Raw genomic sequence first — 21,371 nt, forward strand, 5'->3', positions numbered from 1 at the left:
AGGCAGTATAAAGCAAGAGATGGAAGAAAGGGTCTATTTAACGTATGCCTCCTTTTGTGCTGGTATGACTCAGTGGGAGGATTTTCCTTCTGAGGACAGGAAAATGACACCAGGACCACTTCCAGGTCCTGACCCCACTGCGGTGATTGGAGTAGGGGGGGGTGGTGGGGGAGGGTGGCGGGGTGGGGAGATTAAGTAGTCGCAGCCTATGATTTTCATGGAGGAAAGCTGCTAATTGGCTGGAGGGCTGGTTGGGTCAATTAGCAGCCACGGGTGTGGGATGGGGGAAGGAATCTGCAAGTGTAGGCCCCATTTAAAGACATCACAGCAACCTTTATGGTGGCTGCCATTTGGCTGAAAAGAATGGATGCACCAGGGTTTCAGGAGGTGAGGTTGAGGCCTGGCACCCGGGGTAGACCTGCCCCTAGATTCTCTGGTGTTTACCTCAAGGTTCTTCTTGAGGCAGTGAGGAAGAAGAGGGAGGTCCTTTTTCCAGAGGGTGGAAGGAGAAGACCACCTACCCAAACAAAGCTGGGATGGCTGGAGGTGGCTGAGATCGTCAGCAGCAGAAGTGTGGTCCGTAGGAACTGGGTCCAGTGCTGTAAAAGGTTAAGTGACTTTCTTACTTCGCTCTGGCAAGGTGAGTGCAATGCCAGACCCTGATGACAGGCCTCTGGGTATTCAACCTCCAGCAGACACTGCAGATGAGGAGCCTGAAGATGCATGCTGCCCCTGAACATGGGAGGAATGTGTCCCCAGGGTACTTATTGACCCCTCAGCAAGATCCAGAGCCCTAGCGCTGTTGAGGACTTGTCAGTACTGATACGTGCAGCTTCCTATGCCAATGAGCCGCTAGCATTGGTCATAGAGGCCAGCTGTGCCTTTTCTTCCTCTCTTTTGTTCTTGCAAGAGGGAAGGGCTCAGAATGTCAGAGAAAGGGCTATGACAGCAGGTGCCACATTTTCACACCATCACTGCCATGGAGGAGGGAGCCATGGAAATCGCAAGGGTGGACCCACAGAAACAAGTCAGGGAGGGAGAGATGGGCATTCGTGGTGGAGAGGGTGAAAAGATATTGCAATCTGTAAATGAAGGGGCTGGAGTGCACTCCTTCCTGTCTAACAGCGTGCCAAAGACTCAGTGTGTTAAAGAATAGGACTTTATTCATTGGAGTTTAGAAGAATGAGAGGTGATCTTATTGAAACATATAAGATTTTAAGGGGGCTTGACAGGGTAGATGTTTAGAATATGTTTCCACTGGTGGGGGAATCTCGAACTAGGGGACATAGTTACGGAATAAGGGGTGACACATTTAAAACTGAGATGTAAAGGAATTTCTTCTCTCAGATGGTGGTGAATCTTTAGAATTCTCTACCTCAGAGAGTTGTGGAGGCTGGGTCACTAAATGTATTTAAGGAGGAGGTAGATAGATTTTTGAAATCTCGGGGAGTCGAGGGTTATGCAGAGCAGGCCTGAAAGAGGAGTTGAGGCCTGGGACAGATCAGCCATGATCTTATTGAATGGCGGGGCAGGCTTGAGGGGCTGAATGGCCTACTTCTGCTCCTATTTCTTATGTTCATTGGGAAGCCTCAGCACTGCCCAGGCTCCTGCCATCACAGGCTAGTTCTCATGATCTCTTCTTGTGTGTCCCACAGGTTCTGACGTGGAGGGGGAAGGACAGAGTCCTGGCATGGCACTGGGGTGCTCGCAAGAAACCGAGACAGCAGAGCCAGCACAATCACATCTTACAAGTGCATCCTCCACCGGCTCAGATACAGCCACCTTGGTGGGTCCTCATGCACGATTAGATAGGGTGGCACTGGGTGATGAGCATGTCACGAGTGAGCAGGAGGGAGAAGCAGAGGCAGCTGTGGACAGTCCTCCTTGGAGGATGGAGGACAGAGACAGACCTGCTCAGCTGGGCACAGATGCAGGGCCCCGGGAGTCAAAGAAAGGAGGTTCTACTTAGATCAGCAGCAACAGATGTGCTCCCACATGTCAGAGTTCCTGAGGCAGTGCGGGGTCCGGGACTGTGAATAGAGGAGTCCATTCAGTTCATATGTGCCACCATGGCTCAGGGCTTTGAATGCATCAGCTCCTCCAGTGACAGAGTGGCCAACCTCATAGACAGCCATGTGCAGCAACACTCTGAGTGGCTGCAGGTACTGACATGCACAGAATGCGTGCTGCACTCTGTAGCCTTAGCTGTTCAGTGGCGCTGATGGTGCAGAGATGTTTGGAGTGGATGCCAGTTGCGCCCCAGCTGGTGCTCCCCTCCAGCTATCCAGACCATCAGCCGAGGGCTGAGGCTGTCACTGAAGAGGATGACGGTGCCATGCCTCATGGGGCACTGTCAACATCATCAGCCTCCTTGGCGCCCCCGATTGAGGGACAATCTGTGCAGCAGAGCCCAGTGATGGAGGCTTCTGCTTCACTGCAGCCTCTAGAGGGTCCCCACTAGCACCACGATGATGAGGACGGCGGTCACATCCATCTCAGCCGCAAGCAGGGACAAGCGAGCAGGCTGCCTCCACCTCATTCAAGGCCACACGGGGAACACCACATAGAAGTGGCTGAGAGTGGAGGCCACTACGTCGGGTAGAGCACCGAATGGTTCACTGGTGTGTGGCTCACCTGAAAATGTGCACTTTTTAGCCTTTTGAACACACAGTAAATCTTGACATACATGATGCCAGAGATATGAGCTTCTGTTCTTTAATATCAAGATTGGAAAGGAAGAGATGGTGAAGGAAGGCAAAGGTCTTTGAAGGGGACAATGAGACCTCTGGACAGATCTGTAGCATTCATTGGCTGTGAGAATGGATCTTCAATGGAAATGGTCTCACAGGTAACTCAAAGTGAGTTCCAGACCGTGCCGTACCCAGGGTTGGATGGGCTCAGCTGAAACGTGCCTGGATCAGATGGTCCCTGATGTTGACAGAATCCTGACAGGACTCTCGAGTCCTGCGGGGGCCCATCCATTCCATGTGCAGGCGGGCACCTCTGTTCTGCATCTTCTGCCTCCTCTTCCTGTGTCGTGCCAGGGCCTCACCCTCTTTAAGGTTCACACCTCTCTGGAGGTGTTATGGAGAGTACAGCAAACCACCACAATGCGCGAGACCCTTACAGGTGTGTATTGCAGGGAGTTGCCCGACTGGTCCAGGCACCGAAACCCCATTTTCAGAAGCCCATTGGTCTGCTCAATGGTAGTCCTTGTGAGCAGATAGCTTCAGTTGCAGCGCCTTTGTGGCTCCATCCCAGGGTCACATAAAGGGTTGAGTAGCCATCTCTTCAAGGGATATCCCTTGTCCCCTAGAATCCATCCATGTAGTTTGGGTGGTGAAATGAAGAGCTCGAACACCCTGGACTGCTGGAGGATAAAGGAGTCATGGCAGCTCCCAGGAAAGCGAGCACACACATGCAGGAAGCTCTTGTTGTGATTACAGACCAGCTGAATGTTGAGGGAGTGGAAGCCCTTCTTATTGATGAATCTCACCGGCTGGTCAGTCGGCGCCTTGATGGCCGCATGCATGCAATCGATGAGGCCCTGCACCTGGGGGAAATCCAGCAATGGAAGCGAAACCCACTGTCCTCTTAGCCTGCAAGGCGCCGTCTGTCTGAAATTGGATGGAAGTCCCTATTTGCGAAAGCTGGACATTAGTGACCTGCAAGATGCAGTGGTGTGCAGCTACTTGCGAGAAGTCACCAACGTCCACAGTTGATCCTTGGAAGGAGCCAGAGGTAAAGAAATTCAAGACCACAGTGACTTTGACGGCTACTGGCTGGGCATGGTGAGCAGTGCTGCGAGGGGTGAGGTCTTCCATGATGAGGGCACAAATCTCTGTGACCATCTGCCTGGATAGGGGCAATCTCCTGTGGCACTGGTTCTCTGGCATGTCCAGGTAGATCCTATGCTGAGGATATGGCCTCCATTGCCTTCCTGCCCCTCATCCCTCTCTTCTGCCCTCCTCATGCCCTTGGATCATTGAGGCTCTGCCTCTGTTGCTGAGGATGTTGATCCTTATTGTCATTAGACCCAATATCTGAGAATTCTGTTTCCATTGCCAGCAGCTGCATTCCTAGTGCTCAGCTGGACTCCCAATAACATGTGGAAGCCTTACCCCTGCCCCCCATTATGCCCATGCGATGCCAGGAGGGTGACAACACTCTGCACTTTTTTTTTTATTTGTTTGTTGGTGTCGCTGACTAGGCAGCATTTATTACCAATCCCTAATTGCCCTTGGCATGAGTGCTTGCTAGGCCATTTCAGAGGGCATTTAAGAGTCAACCACATTGCTGTGGGTCTGGAGTCACTTGTAAGCCAGCCAAGGTAAGGACAGATTTCCTTCCCTAAAGGGCATTAGTGAACCAGATGGGTTTTTATAACCATCGACAATAGTTTCATGATCACCATTAGACTAGCTTTTAATTACAGATTTATTAATTGAATTCAAATTACACCATCTGCCGTGGTGAGATTCAAACCCAGGCCCCCAGAGCATTAGTCTGGGCTCTGGATTACTCGTCCAGTGACATTACCAATACGCCCATACAGACCACTCTCTCATCAACCTCTGCTGACCCAACGCCCAATGGCATCTGTGTGCCAATAGCTGAGTGCCTCTCTCAGCCATGCTCCCTTTTATGGGTCCATGGTGCAGCCATGATTGGCACCTCGCTGTGTTGTCCCTCCATGCACCTGGTCTGTCCCTGATCCAGCGCACAACCCACACACCTCCATCAAAATTCCAAACTGGCCCTCAACGAGCTGACAATGAGCTTGTTGACTGGACTAATTGGCCTCATTCCCAAATCAGGCAGGATCCCAGGGTCTGCCTTCCCCCGCCCTGAGGAAAATCGCCAGCGGCAGGAATGGTGTTGTGAAACCGGCACGCCGGCCTGCAGTGCTATTTATATCACCCGCGTGCCTCCATTCCCGCCCCCATTGGGGTCTAAAAATCCTGCCCCGTGACTCTATGACTATGGAATGGAAACCTCTAAATCGACTTTAAAAGGAAATATGCAATACCACAAGCATCAGGCCAAGAGGATGAAGAGAAGGGATAAAGAACACATCCGTAAAATAAAATTTTAAAGAGTCACGAATATTTCTGTGCTTCTTTGAAATCTATTGCCAGCTGTTAGGAATAATTCATTCTAGTGAGAGGATCAACAATGAAAGATGATCAAAATGCCCCCCAATATGTATAACTGAACTATTTAATTCTACAGGAAAGTTGAACAATTGCACTGGTGGCATGACTGATAATATTGACATTAAAGCAGTGCTCTATATTTTTAACAAGGATTTGATCAATGACGCAGAGAGTTAAGTTTAAAAAGTGCTTAAAAGTTTCCCGCATAGCAGTGTTACAAAAATCCAGGAAATTTCACCCAGGTTAAAACTTTAACATAATTTCGTGACATTTGCAATTATCTTGAATTTGAGGGTCTTTTCTAAAAATTAAAATCTTCCATAATACCATATTATTGATTCAACCAAAGATATTCACACTAAAGGAGTATGTGTGATTCTGAACTTTTCATACCGAGAGCAAACATGTTGGACATTTCATCAAAGGGTTTCTTTTTCACATAGTTTATTTTGTTGTCACATAAATGGAGTTCAACTAGAGTCTTTGGCATGTTCTCTGGAACACTACTGATTAGATTCTTGGAGAGATATAACCGTCTGAGATTGTGAAGTGAGGAAAAGGCCTTGGGATGGATCCTTTGCAGCCTGTTGTTCACAAGAATTAAAATCTAAATTAAATTAGAAACAAACAAACAGAAAATGAATTGAGAATTCAGGAACAGACAAGGGAGTAATTTTTTGAGTGCGCAGTGGCAGGAGGGACCTCATCCATTGCCAGTGAATATCAGAAAATCATGATGTTCCTTCAATGCATACTTACAAAATTACCCCAAAAGAAAGAAAAATTTGCATTTTATATTCTGCTTTCCACGAGCTCAGGACACCCCAAAGCACTTTACAGCCAATAAAATGCTTTTGAAGTGTAGTCACTGTTGTAATGTAGGAAACTTGACAGCCCATTTGCAGACAGTAAGGTTCCACAAGCATAAAAATGAGCAGCTAAACTGTTTTAGTGAGTTTGGTTCAGGGAAAGATATTAGCCAAGACTCCTCTGCCCTTCTTCAAAATAGTGCCATGAGATTTTTTTACATTCACCCGAGATGGCAAACGGGGCCTCGGCTTAACATCTCACCTGAAAGGCAGCGCCTCTGACAATGCAGCACGCCCTCGAGGGGGTTCACCAGTTCTGATGAAGGGTCATCAACCTGAAAAGTTAACTCTGTTTCTCTCTCCAGAGATGCTGCCAGACCTGCTGAGTAATTCCAGCACTTTCTGTTTTTCTCATTGTAAGAGGGGAATATCACCCAATTAATGGGCAGGATTTTCCCTTCAGGGGTGGGAAACAGGTTGGGACCTTTATCGGGTCCTGAACCCATCCCCGGAGGGGGGACAGACACCGGCCCTGATTTTCATGGGGGCGCCCGCTTATTTGTATTAAGGATGGTGGGTGGGTTCTCAAAGCTGGCCAATCAGAGGTCTTCCAGCTTAAACAGAGCAGCAGGCTTCAAAATGGAGCAGCCCTCTCTCAAACTTATTAAACGCGTTAAAAAATGGATCTTGCAGCCAAGCCACTGTGGGGGTGGGGGTGAGGGTGTCCCTCTACAGGGCGGCCTGTGGCTGCCCTTGCACCCAGGCAGGCAGAGAGGGCCTCTAGGCCTGCCTGGAGCGCTGGTCCCCTGGTCTGCTGCCAGAAAGCTGCCTCCAGGCACCTATACTGTCTCCCGCCACCTGTGGAGACCTGGAGGCTGACCAGAAAATTCCAGTCAACCTCCTTTAATTGGCCTCAGTAGGGTTTTAACAAGCTGTGTCAGCTATCCACTGCATGCGGGCGGGTAGCACTGTCACCACCCCTCATCACGCCTCCACACAAATGTCCTGGAGGCGGAATGATGCCAGCCGGTGGAACAATTGTTAGTTCCCGCCTGCTTCTCTTCCCCGCCCTGGCGAATGCTCAAAATCCTGTTCAATTCATGTAATAGCCATTTTTCTCTGTGGATAATTAATAAAAGGTCAACCTCAAGTCATTGTAGGCAGTTAATGAGTGTCTAGAGAACTAGGCACTTTTCTTCATTTGCTTGTAACAGGAATCTTGCCATCAACTCAAAATAAACATTTTAAATCTTCTAATTTAAAAAAAAATTGCTTTTTGTTCTATTGCAAGTGCATAAACAAAGCTGTTGTTTGAAAAATAAGGAACAGGTGACTTGGGTAGTGCACTGTATTACCACATTGTCCTTTTACCCCTCGGTCTGATCTCAAATCCAGCACAGTTTTAAAGGATGACGATCTCCTTACTCAGTGACATGCATCATTGACTGTGAAGTGCTTTTGGAGTTAAAAACAATGCAAGTTCTCTCCTTGAGAAGCTGGTGGATCTTATTGAATGCCTGCAGTCCATGTGGTGAAGGTACTCTCACAATGTTGTCAGGTAAGGAACTCCAGTGTTCTGACTCACTCTTGGTCCCACATTCTGGAATTTCCTCCAAAAAAAGTCTCCATTTCCATTTCCTCCTTTAAAACCCTCTGTAAAACCCATCAAAGTTTAGGTCTCCCCTCCCACTTTCTCCATCTTTTGCTCAGTGTCCACTTATTCCTTAAACCTCTGCGAAGCGCCTTTTTTATGCATTAAAAGCAGTAAATAAATCCAAGTTATTGATAGCAGGAGCTTTGGCCACAATTTTTCAGTTTTCTTTAGTCGTACAAACTATGCTGGAATACTGTAGAGCAACCAATGTAACACCCCTGTTCAAGAAGGGAGTCAAAGATAATCCAGGTACTGTTAGAGGAGTTGATCTAATGTTAGCTTTGGACAAACTTATGGGGCAGGATTTTTGTTTTGGTGTTGGGACCCAATGTGGGGATCAACTGTGTGTCCTGACACCACATCGTGCCGGAAATAGTCACCTGACATGATTTTCCAGGGATTGGCCAATTAATGGTCAGACGGCAAGCTCGCCATCCAATTAAGAATGGTGGGCGGGCTCCCAACACTGGAGGGCCAATAGGAGGCTCTCCAGCACTGAGAGGTTGGCAGCCTGCCAATGCAGGTAAGGGAGAGAGAGGGCACCTCTCAGTACTTTTAAAAGTTCTGAAAATAACAGCTGTGGCCATCTTTCTGCACTGGCAGTGGGGTGGGGGGGCGGAGCTATAAATTACTTCGGAGCACTAGTCCCTCGGTCTGCCTTTCACTGGCCATATTTCAGCCACTGTGGGGGTGGGGGGGGGCTCGCCTGCCAACTGGAAAATGCCAGTCGGTGAGGGAGAGGAGCTTTAATAGGCCCTTTACTTGCTTCAGTTGGCATGCTGCTGCTTGCAGGTGGGTAGCTGTTGTGTCTCTGACCCGGCTTCCTTGAAAATGGTCTGGAGGCAGGAAGATGCAATTTTTCTGCCCATCTACCTCCGGTCCCGCCTCCTCGGCCATTTGAAAATCCCACCCATGGTTCGAGATATAATTTAGAAATGTACAAGTTAGTTAATGACAATTGACATGGATTTGTCAAAAACAAGTGATATTTGACAAATTCCACTGAATTTCTTTCAAGATGGATTTTCAGAAGGTGTTCAATAAGCTATCTCACAAGAGCCTTGTTACAAAAATTCAGGTGTATAAGAGGAAATGTAACAGTATGCATAGAAAGTTGATTAATGGAGAGAAAGCAAAAGATTAGGGTTAATATAGGGTTTTATAGATAGAGCCTGGAGTATATGCATAATGAAGTCATGATAGGTCATTAAGGAACTGGAAGTACAATGGATAGTTACAGTACTGTCAGCAATTTTTGTCCCCCTGTCATAGAAAGGATATTAAAGCCACTGAACATGTACAACCTTGACTCACCAGGATGATACTGAAAATGAGAAACCAGAGTTTTTAGGGGAAAATTGAGATAGATGGATTATTCCACTGGAGCAGAGAAGGCTAAGACGAGATTTATTAAAGGTTGTGAAAGTGATGAAGGGTTTTCCTCTGATTGTGTAGCTAATGATAGGTGGTCATCAATTAAAAAATGTCACTAAGAGAATATGGAGAGAGATTAGGAGAGGTGTTGGAGTATGAAATGCACAGCGAGTGACTGAGGCAGAGACGATTGCATTTTTTAAGGGAAAATTGGATAAATATTTGAGGCGGAGAAAAGTAAAGGGTATGGGGAAAGAGCTGAGTAATGGGGTTAGTTGTAAATTGCTTGAGAAAGAGCTGGCACAGACACAGTGGCCGGAATTTAATATGCCCCACCACCTGGGAGCGGGCTGGGAGGTAGGGGAGGGTGTAGAGTTGTATGGGAGGCAGGGGATGCCGTGCCTGTTGCCTACCTGCCTCATTGCTATTTTACCAGCAGTAGGGGAGGTGGCAAATGGCCCATCCCCCTTTAGGCCAATTGAGGCCCTTAATTGGACAATTAATGGCCGCTTAAGAGAGGCCGACGTCTATGTTCCTCTTCTGGCTGGGTGCAGTCCCAGCAGTGGCTACCGCACCCGATGGTGCTGCTGGGTTTGAAGAGCTGCCGGCCCTCTGATTGGCCGGCAGCTCTTGGGCGCAAGACATCCTGCCTCCATTGGGCGGAAGCCCCGACTGAAGACAATTAAGGCCTGAGCCACTCAAAATAACAGCGTGGCTTCCAGGCCCGACAGAAGCGGATATTGGAGGCACTGCCTCACTGTTAAAATCTGGCCAACGGACCAAATGGTCACCTTTTGTGCTGTAAATATCTAGGGTTCTAAGAAATGATACAAAGGAACCATCTGGGTAGAGATTTTGGGATTGGTATATTTGATATCAAGGGCAGACATTTGGTAGTTTCAGTGAACAGAATTTGCAGAATTGAATAGAAATAAAAACTGTCCGAACCTGAAGGAATATTAAAGTTGTTTACAGCTGTTTTCTGGGGGTGGGGATTTGTGGGGGTGAAAATTACACTGTAAAATGCCAGGCTTATTCTAATCAATAGGAATGTTTGGGCCAGTTTACTCACCAGAAGATTCTTCAGATTTTTGAAATCATTTTCCTTGAGCTCTCTGATCTTGTTATTCTGAAGATCCAGCAAAGTAGTCTCAGGTAGAATGTATGCAGGTACTTTTGCGAGACCTAAAGTAGGCAAAAGGCTATCTCAGTAACGTAATTATCTTAACAATCTCAATCTTTGTCTCGATGTACCTTACTTGAAGCATGTTAACGTCTGTACCAAAGGTAGATTCATTAATGAGCTCTATCTGGCTGATTTTAATTTGCATTTGAAACTGCAAATATTATTTGACTGCAGAGCTGCCTTTACATCACACTCAGCCATTGCATCCTGGGTAACAGGCCACTGTAATATGTTACCTCAAGTGCCTTCTGGGTAATAGTCCACAGTGACTTTAGTGGCACATGGCCTAGTTTTGCATTATAACTTTCAACAGTCTTTTCATACATGATGGAAATATGCTTGTAAATGTATCTACATTCAAAGGGAAAATGATGATAACAGATAAACAAACATCGGGGCAGAAATTCCTTTAGACCCGTTTTCGGGCCTGAAATCAGCATCACACATGGAGCGCATACACCAAGCAGGAGGCCTATAGCTGACCTCAAATTGGGCATTGGGTCCCATTAACATTATCAGGATGAGCTGCTGATACCCATCATGCCTCTCCCAGCAGCTCGTCCATTTAATAAAGATTAATTCCAGACAGCTTAACTTGTCGTCAGCATGGGGAAAATGTTTTTTTTAAAATTCATTCATGGGATGTGGGTGTCACTGGCTATGCCAGCATTTATTGCCCATCCCTAATTGCCCTTGTGGAGGTAGTGGTGAGCTGCCTTCTTGAACCGCTGCAGTCCATATGAGGTAGGTACACCCACAGTGCTGTTAGGAAGGGAGTTCCAGGATTTTGACCCAGTGACAGTGAAGGAACGGTGATATAGTTCCAAGTCAGGATGGTGTGTGACTTGGAGGGAAACTTGCAGGTGGTGATGTTCCCATGCATCTGCTGCTCTTGACCTTCGAGATGGTAGAGCTTACGAGCTTGGAAGGTGCTGTCGCATTGCTGCAGTGCATCTTGTAGATGGTACACACTGCTGCTACTGTGCGTTGGTGGTGGAGGGAGTGAATGTTTGTGGATGGAGTGCCAATCAAGTGGGCTGCTTTGTTCTGGATGGTGTCGAGCTTCTTGAGTGTTGTTGGAGCTGCACCCATCCAGGCAAGTGGAGAGTATTCCATCACACTCCTGACTTGTGCCTTGTAGATTGTGGACAGGCTTTGGGGAGTCAGGAGGTGAGTTACTCGCCGCAGGATTCCTAGCCTCTGACCTGCTCTTGTAGCCATGGTATTTATATGACTACTCCAGTTCAATGTCTGGTCAATGATAGACCCTAGAATGTTGATAGTGGGGGATTCAGCGATGGTAATGCCATTGAATGTCAAGGGGAGATGGTTAGATTCTCTCTAGTTGGAGATGGTCATTGCCTGGCACTTGTGTGGTGCAAATGTTACTTGCCACTTATCAGCCCAAGCCTGGATATTGTTCAGGTCTTGCTGCATTTCTACACAGACTGCTTCAGTATCTGAGGAGTCACGAATGGTGCTGAACATTGTGCAATCATCAGCGAACATCCCCACTTCTGATCTTATGAGTGAAGGAAGGTCATTGATGAAGCAGCTGAAGATGGTTGGGCCTAGGACACAACCCTGAGGAACTCCTGCAGTGATGTCCTGGAGCACAGATGATTGACCTCCAACAACCACAGCCATCTTCCTTGGCGCTAGGTATGACTCCAACCAGCAGAGAGTTTTCCCCCTGATACCCATTGACTCCAGTTTTGCTAGGGCTCCTTGATGCCATACTCGGTCAAATGCTGTGGGTGGGAGGGAATCAATCAGGAGTGTTTTGCAATTTGAGGGGAGGGGATGTTGGGTGCACACCTGTTCCTCCTGGCTCCGCAGGAATGACTTTTTAAAAAAAGCCTTTTCAGAAGAAACCTTAGCTTTTATTGGCACCACTACTGAGGTCACAGTGGTAGCTGAAGAATCCTCAGTGGAGCAGGCCCAACTCCTCCTCCACTCATCCCAAACAAGTTTCGGCCAGGGACCTAAAGCAGGCATTAGGACTCTCATTTACATATGCAAGGGGCCTAATGCCTGTTATAGGTGGCTCTCACAGATGCCTAAAATATGGTCTCTAAATATTTACCCCCTGTAAAATGGTGCAATGAGGTCCAATTTGTACTCCATGAGGTATTGTTGAAAATTACAATTGCACGCTAAATTTTTATTTGTGAAATGTTTTACGGGCTCCTTGATTCTCCATTCACTCGAACTGTGATTGAACAGATTGCCATTTTCCACTCCAATGGACTGGTGAATGATAGAGAACTTCCCTTGTTCATGAATAAGTGGGTTCCAAATCAAACAGCATGAAATCTCCTGAAATGTACCACCCAAAGTGAACTGGGAAATTAAGTAGTAATGGAGTCCCTACAAGTAGAATGCCACAAGCTGGGTTTTCTATAAAGAAAAAGCAGGAAAACACAAGTCAATGACAGAAATTGTAAATGGAAATGTTCAGTTTGAAATAGGTCTCAGTGTATGTGTTTCTCTTTTGCAAATGTGACTTTTGGTTGACTGCGAAAGGAGGAGAGAAAGCATTTCAACCATTTATAAAGGGTGGGAGAAACAACTCAGTCTGCCCCACGACAGTAACACCTGTCAATCAGAGCTGACCGTGGTCATATAGAGGTTTATAGTCTAGACAGCCTCACCCTCCTGGCTGTTGACAGAAGCAGATGGGAAAGTTAGGAACATAGGGGAAATATTGATGAGACTTTAATCCAACCATTCATTATTTTTCTCCAAGAGGATTGAGATTAACATTAACTTAGTATTAGATTTCAGCTGAGGTTTGAAACTTTAATCTTAAGGCCCATAAAAGTCATTGCCTTAGCTGAGGCAAGTAACAAAATCAGAGTAAGTTGGTGAATTTTTATGAACTAGAACTGGAAAGTATCCTTTTCATATTCTATCTCTGTCTGTCCGCCTATATACAGAGTGCCAATATGAATTTTCATCGGGGCTACACAGAGTCATTGTGAAGCAAAAAGTAGGGTCAAGTAATAGAGTCTAATTTGAATCACTTCCATTATAAACTAATTTTGCTTTCTGCATAAACAGGATTTTGGGCAACATTAAGATGATAGTCATACATATTTTTGAAGCTATGTATTCTCCCACAATTAGTCACTTCCATTATTTTCTTTAAAACTCTCTGAAGTTGACACTGCTTGAATATGGTAATAATCAGAAAAGTAATTGGGTTCAATGCACAACATGACTATTTTTTGGTTTAAAAAGGAAATTACCCAGTGCAGCTACTGTTAAGGTCCTCCCAGACCATTGGTTATAATGACTACTGTTATGATGTTGCTTACTTTGCTCATATTTTCCAACTATAAAGTCCTTAGGGTTTACCATTTCTAAAAATCTGTTGCTGATTAACTGAAGGGAGGATCCTGTGAAAATGCAACACAATTTACTGACTCGATTATTCAAATGTCATGCACCATCTTTTCAAGGGTTCAATCCTCATTGCAGGTCTTGGAATGTAATCAGCCCCTCAATGCTGTATTTAGCATGACACAGAGATGTTTCTAGCTTCTGACTCATCTGTTTAAATGCCTGAGTCACATACCCAGCATATAATGATGACCCCTGCGTTTTACCATTCTAAAATTGGGGTATTCTTGGAAAAACATGCTGGCAGTCTCACTCCTTTGTTCTGCAAGAACCAAAGCTCTATTTCCACTGGTTACCTGACACAAAGCTAAATATCAGACCTGCATAGATAGTAAATTTGACCATTTTACCAGGCATCCAGATAACAACTCCTTATCCTGATGGATCAAGAATCTAAAGTCTGTGAAACATCAACCAAAAACACTCAATTGAAGTTTAGCTCCCAAAAAGATTTTTGCAGATGACAGGAGCATAGATCAATGAGAACCCATTGTAGCGTGTGTGCCACGTGGTGTTCTGACCACTGCATGCTTATGGAAAATGGAAATAATGAGAATCTAGCTGTCCTCTGACATGCACAGCAATATTGAGCGATTGTAGGTGGGGATATTAGGTGTACAGATTTTACATGTGCACAAATCACAATATTTAGATCACTTAAAAGTGACATTCAGACATATATTAAATCTTTAGATGATGTGGGTGCAATTTCTGGACTAAAGAGTAGGGTTGATATTTGTTCAAATAGCTGAGTTGTTAAAATGTGCTGGCTGGTGTGTAACTGAGCCATACAGAATGTGAAAGTTTCTGGCCTGTGCTGAGTTAGATTTCCTGAGACTAGGATGTCACAAGAGGGGGCATTAATTAAACTTGGCTCAGAAGGTGATGATAAGCCAGGATCATCGCTGTCCAATGACCACCTATTAGAAAGTGTGTGTGCATACGTGTGTGTGTATCAGGTAAGGGCTAAGCTAAGCTGTAATGGCCATAGAGCTTTGCTCACTGCTTAGACTCAGAGAAAGAAGGGCCACTGGAGCAAGATGCAGAAGGATACTGAACTGTACCCCAGCATGAGTCAATGCATTTAAGAGAGAAAAGGAAAACTATGGGGAGAAAAAGGAAATTTGAGATTTATATGGACCTGAAGGATCTTCATTTTTGCACTTAATATATAAGGATATAAAAGATATAAAGTGTCAGAAAAAATAGAGAAGGAAAAATGGTAGGTGGGGTGGCAGAACTGATTAGGGAAGAAACTGTAGTGTTGGAAAGAGAGGATGTCCTTGAGGGTTAGAGTTGAGAAGCAAAAAGGGTATGATCATGCTGCTAGGGGTATTCTCCAAATAGCGTGCGAGAGAGATAGATAAATCTGTTGGGAAATCACAGAGATTTGCAAGAAGTATAAAGTGATGACATTGGAGGACTTTAATTACTCAAATTTCAATTGGGATAATGTTAGAGTAAAGGGAAAGGAGGGGGAGGAATTTCTGAAATGTGTTCAGGAGAACTTCCTTGATCAGTATGTTCTCAGCCCTACGAGGAAGGAAACGTTGCTGGATCTGGTGCTGGGAAATGAGGTGGACCAAGTGCCTGTGGGGGACCACTTGGGTAAGAGTGATCATCTTATCATAAGGTTGAGACTCGTAATGCAGAACAGCAAGGAACGATATAAGGTTGAACAGCTAGATTGGAAGAGGGCTAATTTCAATGTGATAAGAAAGGATCTAGCCAAGATAAAATCGAACCAAAGAGTTAAAGGAAGAGCTGTAATGGAGCAATGCGTTATCTTTAAGGAAGAGATGCTTCAGGTACAGTCTAGGCACATTGCAACAAGGGTGGAAGCTAGAGGGACTAAAAACAGGGCTCCTTGGATGACGAGGAAGATAGCGATTATGATGAAACGAAAAAAGAGGGTGCGTGATGCATGCCAGGTGAATTCTTCAAGTGAGAAGCAAGCCAAATACAGTAAGTTGAGAGGGGAGATTAAGAGGAAAATAAGACTGGAAAAGAGAGAATATGAGATTGAAATGGCAGTCAACATAAAAGGGAACCCAAATATCTTCTATGTAAATAGTAAGCGGGTAGTAAGAGGTGGAGTGGGACCCATAAGGGACAAAGAGAGTAATATATCCTTAGAGGCACAGGGGAAGGCTAGAATACTTAATGAGTACTTTGTATCTGTGTTTATTTAGGAAGAGGAATCTGACAAAATATCGGTAGAAGTGGAGAGAGTAGAGGCAATGACTCGGGGGGAAGGGAAAGGGAAAACGACAGGGAGTATGATAAATAAAAAGGTAAGCAGCAGGCTAACATGTGTGCAGGAGGGTTTAAGTTCAAGGCAGACGATGAAAGAAGCAGAAAGGAAGGTTAACTCAAGAGTTATTATTAGAGATGTTGGGAATCATGAGGGTAAGAAAGCTAGCATAAAGGCACTTTACCTGAATGCTCGTAGCATTCGTAACAAGGTTGATGAGTTAACGGCACAAATCATCGCGAATGAATATGATTTGGTAGCCATTACGGAGACATGGTTGCAGGTTGGTCACGACTGGGAGTTAAATATCCAGGGGTACCAGACTATTCGGAAGGACAGACAGGAAGGTAAGGGAGGTGGTGTAGCTCTGATACTCAAGGATGACATCAGGGCGGTGCTGAGAGATGATATAGGTTCTATGGAGAATGAGGTTGAATCCATTTGGGTGGAAATTAGAAACTCTAAGAAGAAAAAGTCATTGATAGGCGTAGTCTATAGGCCACCAAATAATAACATCACATTGGGGCGGGCAATAAACAAAGAAATAACTAATGCCTGTAAAAATGGTACGGCAATTATCATGGGGGATTTTAATCTACATGTAGATTGGTCGAACCAGCTCAGTCAGGGTAGCCTTGAGGAGGAATTCGTTGAGCGTATCCGTGATAGTTTTCTTGAACAGTATGTAATGGAACCGACGAGGGAGCAAGCTATCCTAGATCTAGTACTGTGTAATGAGATAGGAATAATTAATGACCTCATGGTTAGGGATCCTCTTGGAAGGAGTGATCACAGTATGGTTGAATTTAGAATACAGATGGAGAGTGTGAAGATAAAATCCAATACCAGGGTCCTGTGCTTGAACAAGGGGGATTACAATAGAATGAGGGAGGACTTGGCTAAAGTGGACTGGAAACAAAGATTTTACGGTGGGACAGTTGACGAGCAGTGGAGGACTTTCAAAGCAATTTTTCAAAGTGCTCAGTAAAAGTATATTCCAGTGAAAAGGAAGGACTGGAAGAAAAGGGGTAATCTGCCATGGGTGTCTAAGGAAATAAGGGAGGCTATCAAATTGAAAAAGAAGGCATACAAAGTGGCCAAAAGCAGCATGAAACTAGAAGATTGGGAAAACTTTAAAGGTCAACAGAAAGCTACAAAAAGAGCCATAAAGAAAAGTAAGATGGAACATGAGAAAAAGCTAGCACAGAATATAAAGACAGATAGCAAAAGTTTCTATAAATATATAAAACGAAAAAGAGTGGCTAAAGTAAACGTTGGTCCTTTAGAGGATGAGAAGGGGAATTTATTTATGGGATATGATGAAATGACCGAGGCATTGAACAGGTATTTTGTATCGGTCTTCTCAGTGGAGGACATTAATAACATGCCAGTAATTGACAGAGAGACGAACGTAGGTGAGGACCTGGGAACAATCATTATTACGGAAGAGGTAGTGTTGGGCAAGCTAATGGAGCTAAGGATTGATAAGTCTCCTGGCCCTGATGGAATGCATCCCAGGGTACTAAAAGAGATGGCGGGAGAAATAGCAGGTGCACTGACGGTAATTTTCCAAAATTCGCTAGACTCTGGGGTAGTCCCAGTTGATTGGAAAACAGCAGATGTGACGCCACTGTTTAAAAAGGTAGACAAAAGATGGGGAATTATAGACCGATTAGCTCAACCTCTGTAGTGGTGAAGATGCTTGAGTCTATTATCAAGGAAGAAATAGCAGGGCATCTCGATAGAAATTGTCCCGTTGGGCAGACACAGCATGGGTTCATGAAGGGCAGGTCATGCTTGACAAATCTTTTGAAATTCTATGATGACATTACGAGCAAGGTGGACAATGGGGACCCAGTGGATGTGGTGTACCTAGATTTCCAAAAGGCCTTCGACAAGGTGCCGCACAAGAGGCTGCTGCATAAGATAAGGATGCATGGCGTCAGGGGTAAAGTATTAGCATGGAAGGAGGATTGGTTGACTAACAGGAAGCAGAGAGTGGGGATAAAGGAGTGCTATTCTGGTTGGCAATCAGTCACTAGTGGTGTGCCTCAGGGATCGGTGTTGGGACCGCAATTATTTACAATTTATATAGATGATTTGGAGTTGGGGACCACGTGTAGGGTGTCAAAGTTTGCAGATGACACTAAGATGAGTGGCAGTGCAAAGTGTGCAGATGACTGTGAAACTTTGCAGAGGAACATAGATTCATTGAGTGAGTGGGCAAAGGTCTGGCAGATGGAATACAATGTTAATAAATGTGAAGTCATTCATTTCGGTAGGAGTAACAGTAAAAAGGATTATTACTTGAATGGTAAAAAGTTGCAGCATGCTGCTATGCAGAGGGACCTAGGTGTCCTTGTGCATGAATCGCAGAAGGTTGGTCTGCAGGTACAGCAAGTAATTAGGAAGGCAAATGGAATTTTGTCCTTCATTGCTAAAGGGATTGAGTTTAAAAGCAGAGAGGTTATGTTGCAGCTGTATAAGGTACTGGTGAGGCCGCACCTGGAGTACTGTGTGCAGTTTTGGTCTCCTTACTTGAGAAAGGATATACTGGCACTGGAGAGGGTGCAGAGGAGGTTCACTAGATTGATTCCGGAGTTGAGGGGGTTGGCTTATGAGGAGAGACTGAGTAGATTGGGATTATATTCATTGGAATTCAGAAGAATGAGGGGGGATCTTATAGAAACATATAAAATCATTAAGGGAATAGATAAGATACAAGTAGAGAGGATGTTTCCACTGGCAGGTGAAGCTAGAACAAGAGGGCATAGCCTCAAGATTAGAGGGAGCAGATTTAGGACTGAATTAAGAAGGAACTTCTTCACCCAGAGGGTTGTTAATCTATGGAATTCCTTGCCCAGTGAAGTAGTTGACGCTTCTTCAGTAAACGTCTTTAAAGCTAAGGTAGATATCCTTTTGAACAATAAAGGAATTAAGGGATACGGTGGGAGCGCGGGTAAGTGGATCTGAGTCCACGAAAAGATCATCCATGATCTTATTGAATGGCGGAGCAGGCTCGAGGGGCCGGACGGCCTACTCCTGCTCCTAGTTCTTATGATTATGATAGGGTAAAAATTGAGGAAGTATTGGAAAGGCTGGCTATGCTTCGGGTAGATAAAACACCTGGTCCATATGGCTTGCATCCCAGGTTGCTAAAGGAAGTGGAGAAGGGCTTCCAATCTTCCCTAGATATGGGGAAGGTGCCAGATTATTGGAGAGTGGCTAATGTGACACCCCTATTTAGGAAAGGGTGTAAGAACAATCCTAGCAACTACGGGTCAGTTAGTTTAACAACAGTGCTGGGTAAGGTTCTGAAACAATAATCAGGGAAATGATCAACAGGCACTAGGAGAGGTTTGAGTTAATTAGGGTAGCCGGCATGGATCTGTAAAAAGCTGATCATGCTTGACTAATCTAATTAAATTGTTTGGTGAACAAAGAAGGTTGATGAAGGGAATGTTGTGGATGCTGTCTACATGGATTTTAAGCAAATGTTTGATAAAGTACCACATAAAAGGCTGGTTAATAAAATTGATGCTCATAGGAGGGTCAGTGTCCAATTGGATAAAAATATTGACTTAAGGACAAAAAACAGCACATTGTGGGATATAAAAACAGAAAGTGCTGGAAATACTCAGCAGTTCAGGCAGCATCTTTGGAGAGAGAAGCAGAGTTAACGTTTCAGGTCTGTGACCTTTCATCGGAACTGGCAAAGGTTAGAAATGTAATAGATTTTAAGCAAGTGAAGGGGGTGGGGCGGTTGGTGGGGAAGAGAACAAAAGTGAAGGTGTGTGATAGGGCAGAGGGCAGGAGAGATTAAATAACAAAGCAGTCCTGGGACAAAGGCAAAGAGGGTGTTAATGCTTGTGGTGAAACACAAAGCATTAGTCCAAAGAGAGTGTCAATGGCAGAAATGGCAGTCATGATAAATAGCTGTTTTTCAGATTTGAGGATGGTAGACAGTGGTGTTCCCCAAGGGTCTTTGCTAGGATTACTGCTTTTCTTCCTATATATAAATGACTTGGATCTTGGAATACAGAGTAGACTTTCAAAATTTGTTGATGATACCAAACTTGGAGGAGTGGCAAACAGTGGGGATGATATAAACTAACTGCAACAGGACATAGAAAGGCTAGCAGAATGAGCAGACAAGTAGCAGATGGAATTTAATACAGAGAAATGTGAGGTGATGCATTTTGGCAGAAGGGATAGGGTGAGACAATATAGGTTTAATGGCGCATATCTAAAGAGGGTGCAGCAACAGAGGGACCTGGGGGTTCATCTGCATCGATCTTTGAAGATGGCAGGACATATTGAGTGAATGCTTCGCAAAGCATATGGGATCTTGGGCTTCATAAATAAAAGCATTGAGTACAAAATCAGGGAAGCTGAACCTTTATAAAGCCTTCGTTAGGTCCCAACTGGGGTCTTGCATCCAGTTCTAGTCACCGCACTTTAGAAAGGATGTGAGGGTCCTTGAGAGGGTGCAGAGGAGATTTACCAGAATGGTTCCAGGGATGGGGGATTTTAGCTACAAGGGTTAGGTTGGAGAAGCTGGGGTTGTTCTCCCTGGAGAAAAGGAGATTGAGGGAAGATTTAATAGAAGTGTACAAGATTATGACAGGCTTAGATAAGTTAGACAAGGAAAAACTGTTCCCATTAACTGATGGCGCAAGGACTAGGGGACACAGATTGAATGTTTTGGGTAAGAGGTGCAGGGGGAATATAAGAAAGAACTTTTTTACGCAGTGGAGGGTAATAATTTGGAACTCGCTGCCAACAAGGGTGGTGGAAGCGGAGACAATCAATGATTTCAAAAGGAAATTGAATGGGCATTTGAAGGAAATAAACTTGCAGTGCATGACTCTATGACTCTATTCACAGTAATGTGCAAAGACAGTGTTTCGGTTCCAGATGTATTTGTGTTCTCAAAGCAGGAGATCTTTTCTGAATTCTTTTGGAAGAGAACTGACCGTAATGGCAACTGTGTGCACTTTCAGTTCTGCCCTTTTCCTGTAAAAATTGTTTGAGTTTCCTTACCTAAATTAGAACACTGCACCACGCTCAAGTGGCAGCGACACCTTGGTGGACATTTGTAGCGAGGAATGACAGGAAGCTCAGGAGCTGGTCCGGCTGCAGATCCTGGGTCCTCTCCCATGAAGTCAAAGAAGCTGGATTGCTTGAAAGGCTTAGCCTGGCAGAGCATGAAAGCCACCAGACAGGACAGGAAGACCTGAACACCTCCACTCATGGTGACTGAAAGAAGAGAATGTCAGGGTTTCAGCATCGATGTAATCTGTTGCTACTTGTACAAATCCGGGGCCAGATTTTCAAAACGAGGTCGGGAACTTCACGCCCGGATAATTTCCAGGTCCCTACCTTGCGCCTCAATTGCGTTGCTCATGCAACACTATTTTGAAATGTTAAAGCTCTAATTGGGCAGGGGTTGAGCTCGGTGTTCAATTAATGGAGCCGAGCATCTCCGGAAGGTGGGAATATGTGCGACAAAGGCAGTCGGCAGCCCGCTGCT

At 45.1% G+C, this 21,371-nt stretch overlaps 1 protein-coding gene across 1 annotated transcript in view; it reads right to left on the reverse strand.

Moving 5' to 3' along the window:
- The window catches only part of LOC137384111 (decorin-like), a 32,905-nt gene extending 11,813 nt beyond the window's left edge, over window positions 1-21,092 (reverse strand). The window contains exons 1-3 of the mRNA XM_068057722.1: window positions 20,882-21,092; window positions 10,066-10,178; window positions 5,550-5,763 (exon numbers count right to left, since the gene is read on the reverse strand). Coding sequence (XP_067913823.1) covers window positions 5,550-5,763; window positions 10,066-10,178; window positions 20,882-21,092 — 538 coding nt within the window. The remainder of the gene's footprint in view (window positions 1-5,549; window positions 5,764-10,065; window positions 10,179-20,881) is intronic.
- Window positions 21,093-21,371: the final 279 nt, after the last annotated feature.

This window comes from Heterodontus francisci, chromosome 25 (genome assembly GCF_036365525.1).
Source record: "Heterodontus francisci isolate sHetFra1 chromosome 25, sHetFra1.hap1, whole genome shotgun sequence".
In the NCBI taxonomy this organism is placed as follows: domain Eukaryota; kingdom Metazoa; phylum Chordata; class Chondrichthyes; order Heterodontiformes; family Heterodontidae; genus Heterodontus; species Heterodontus francisci.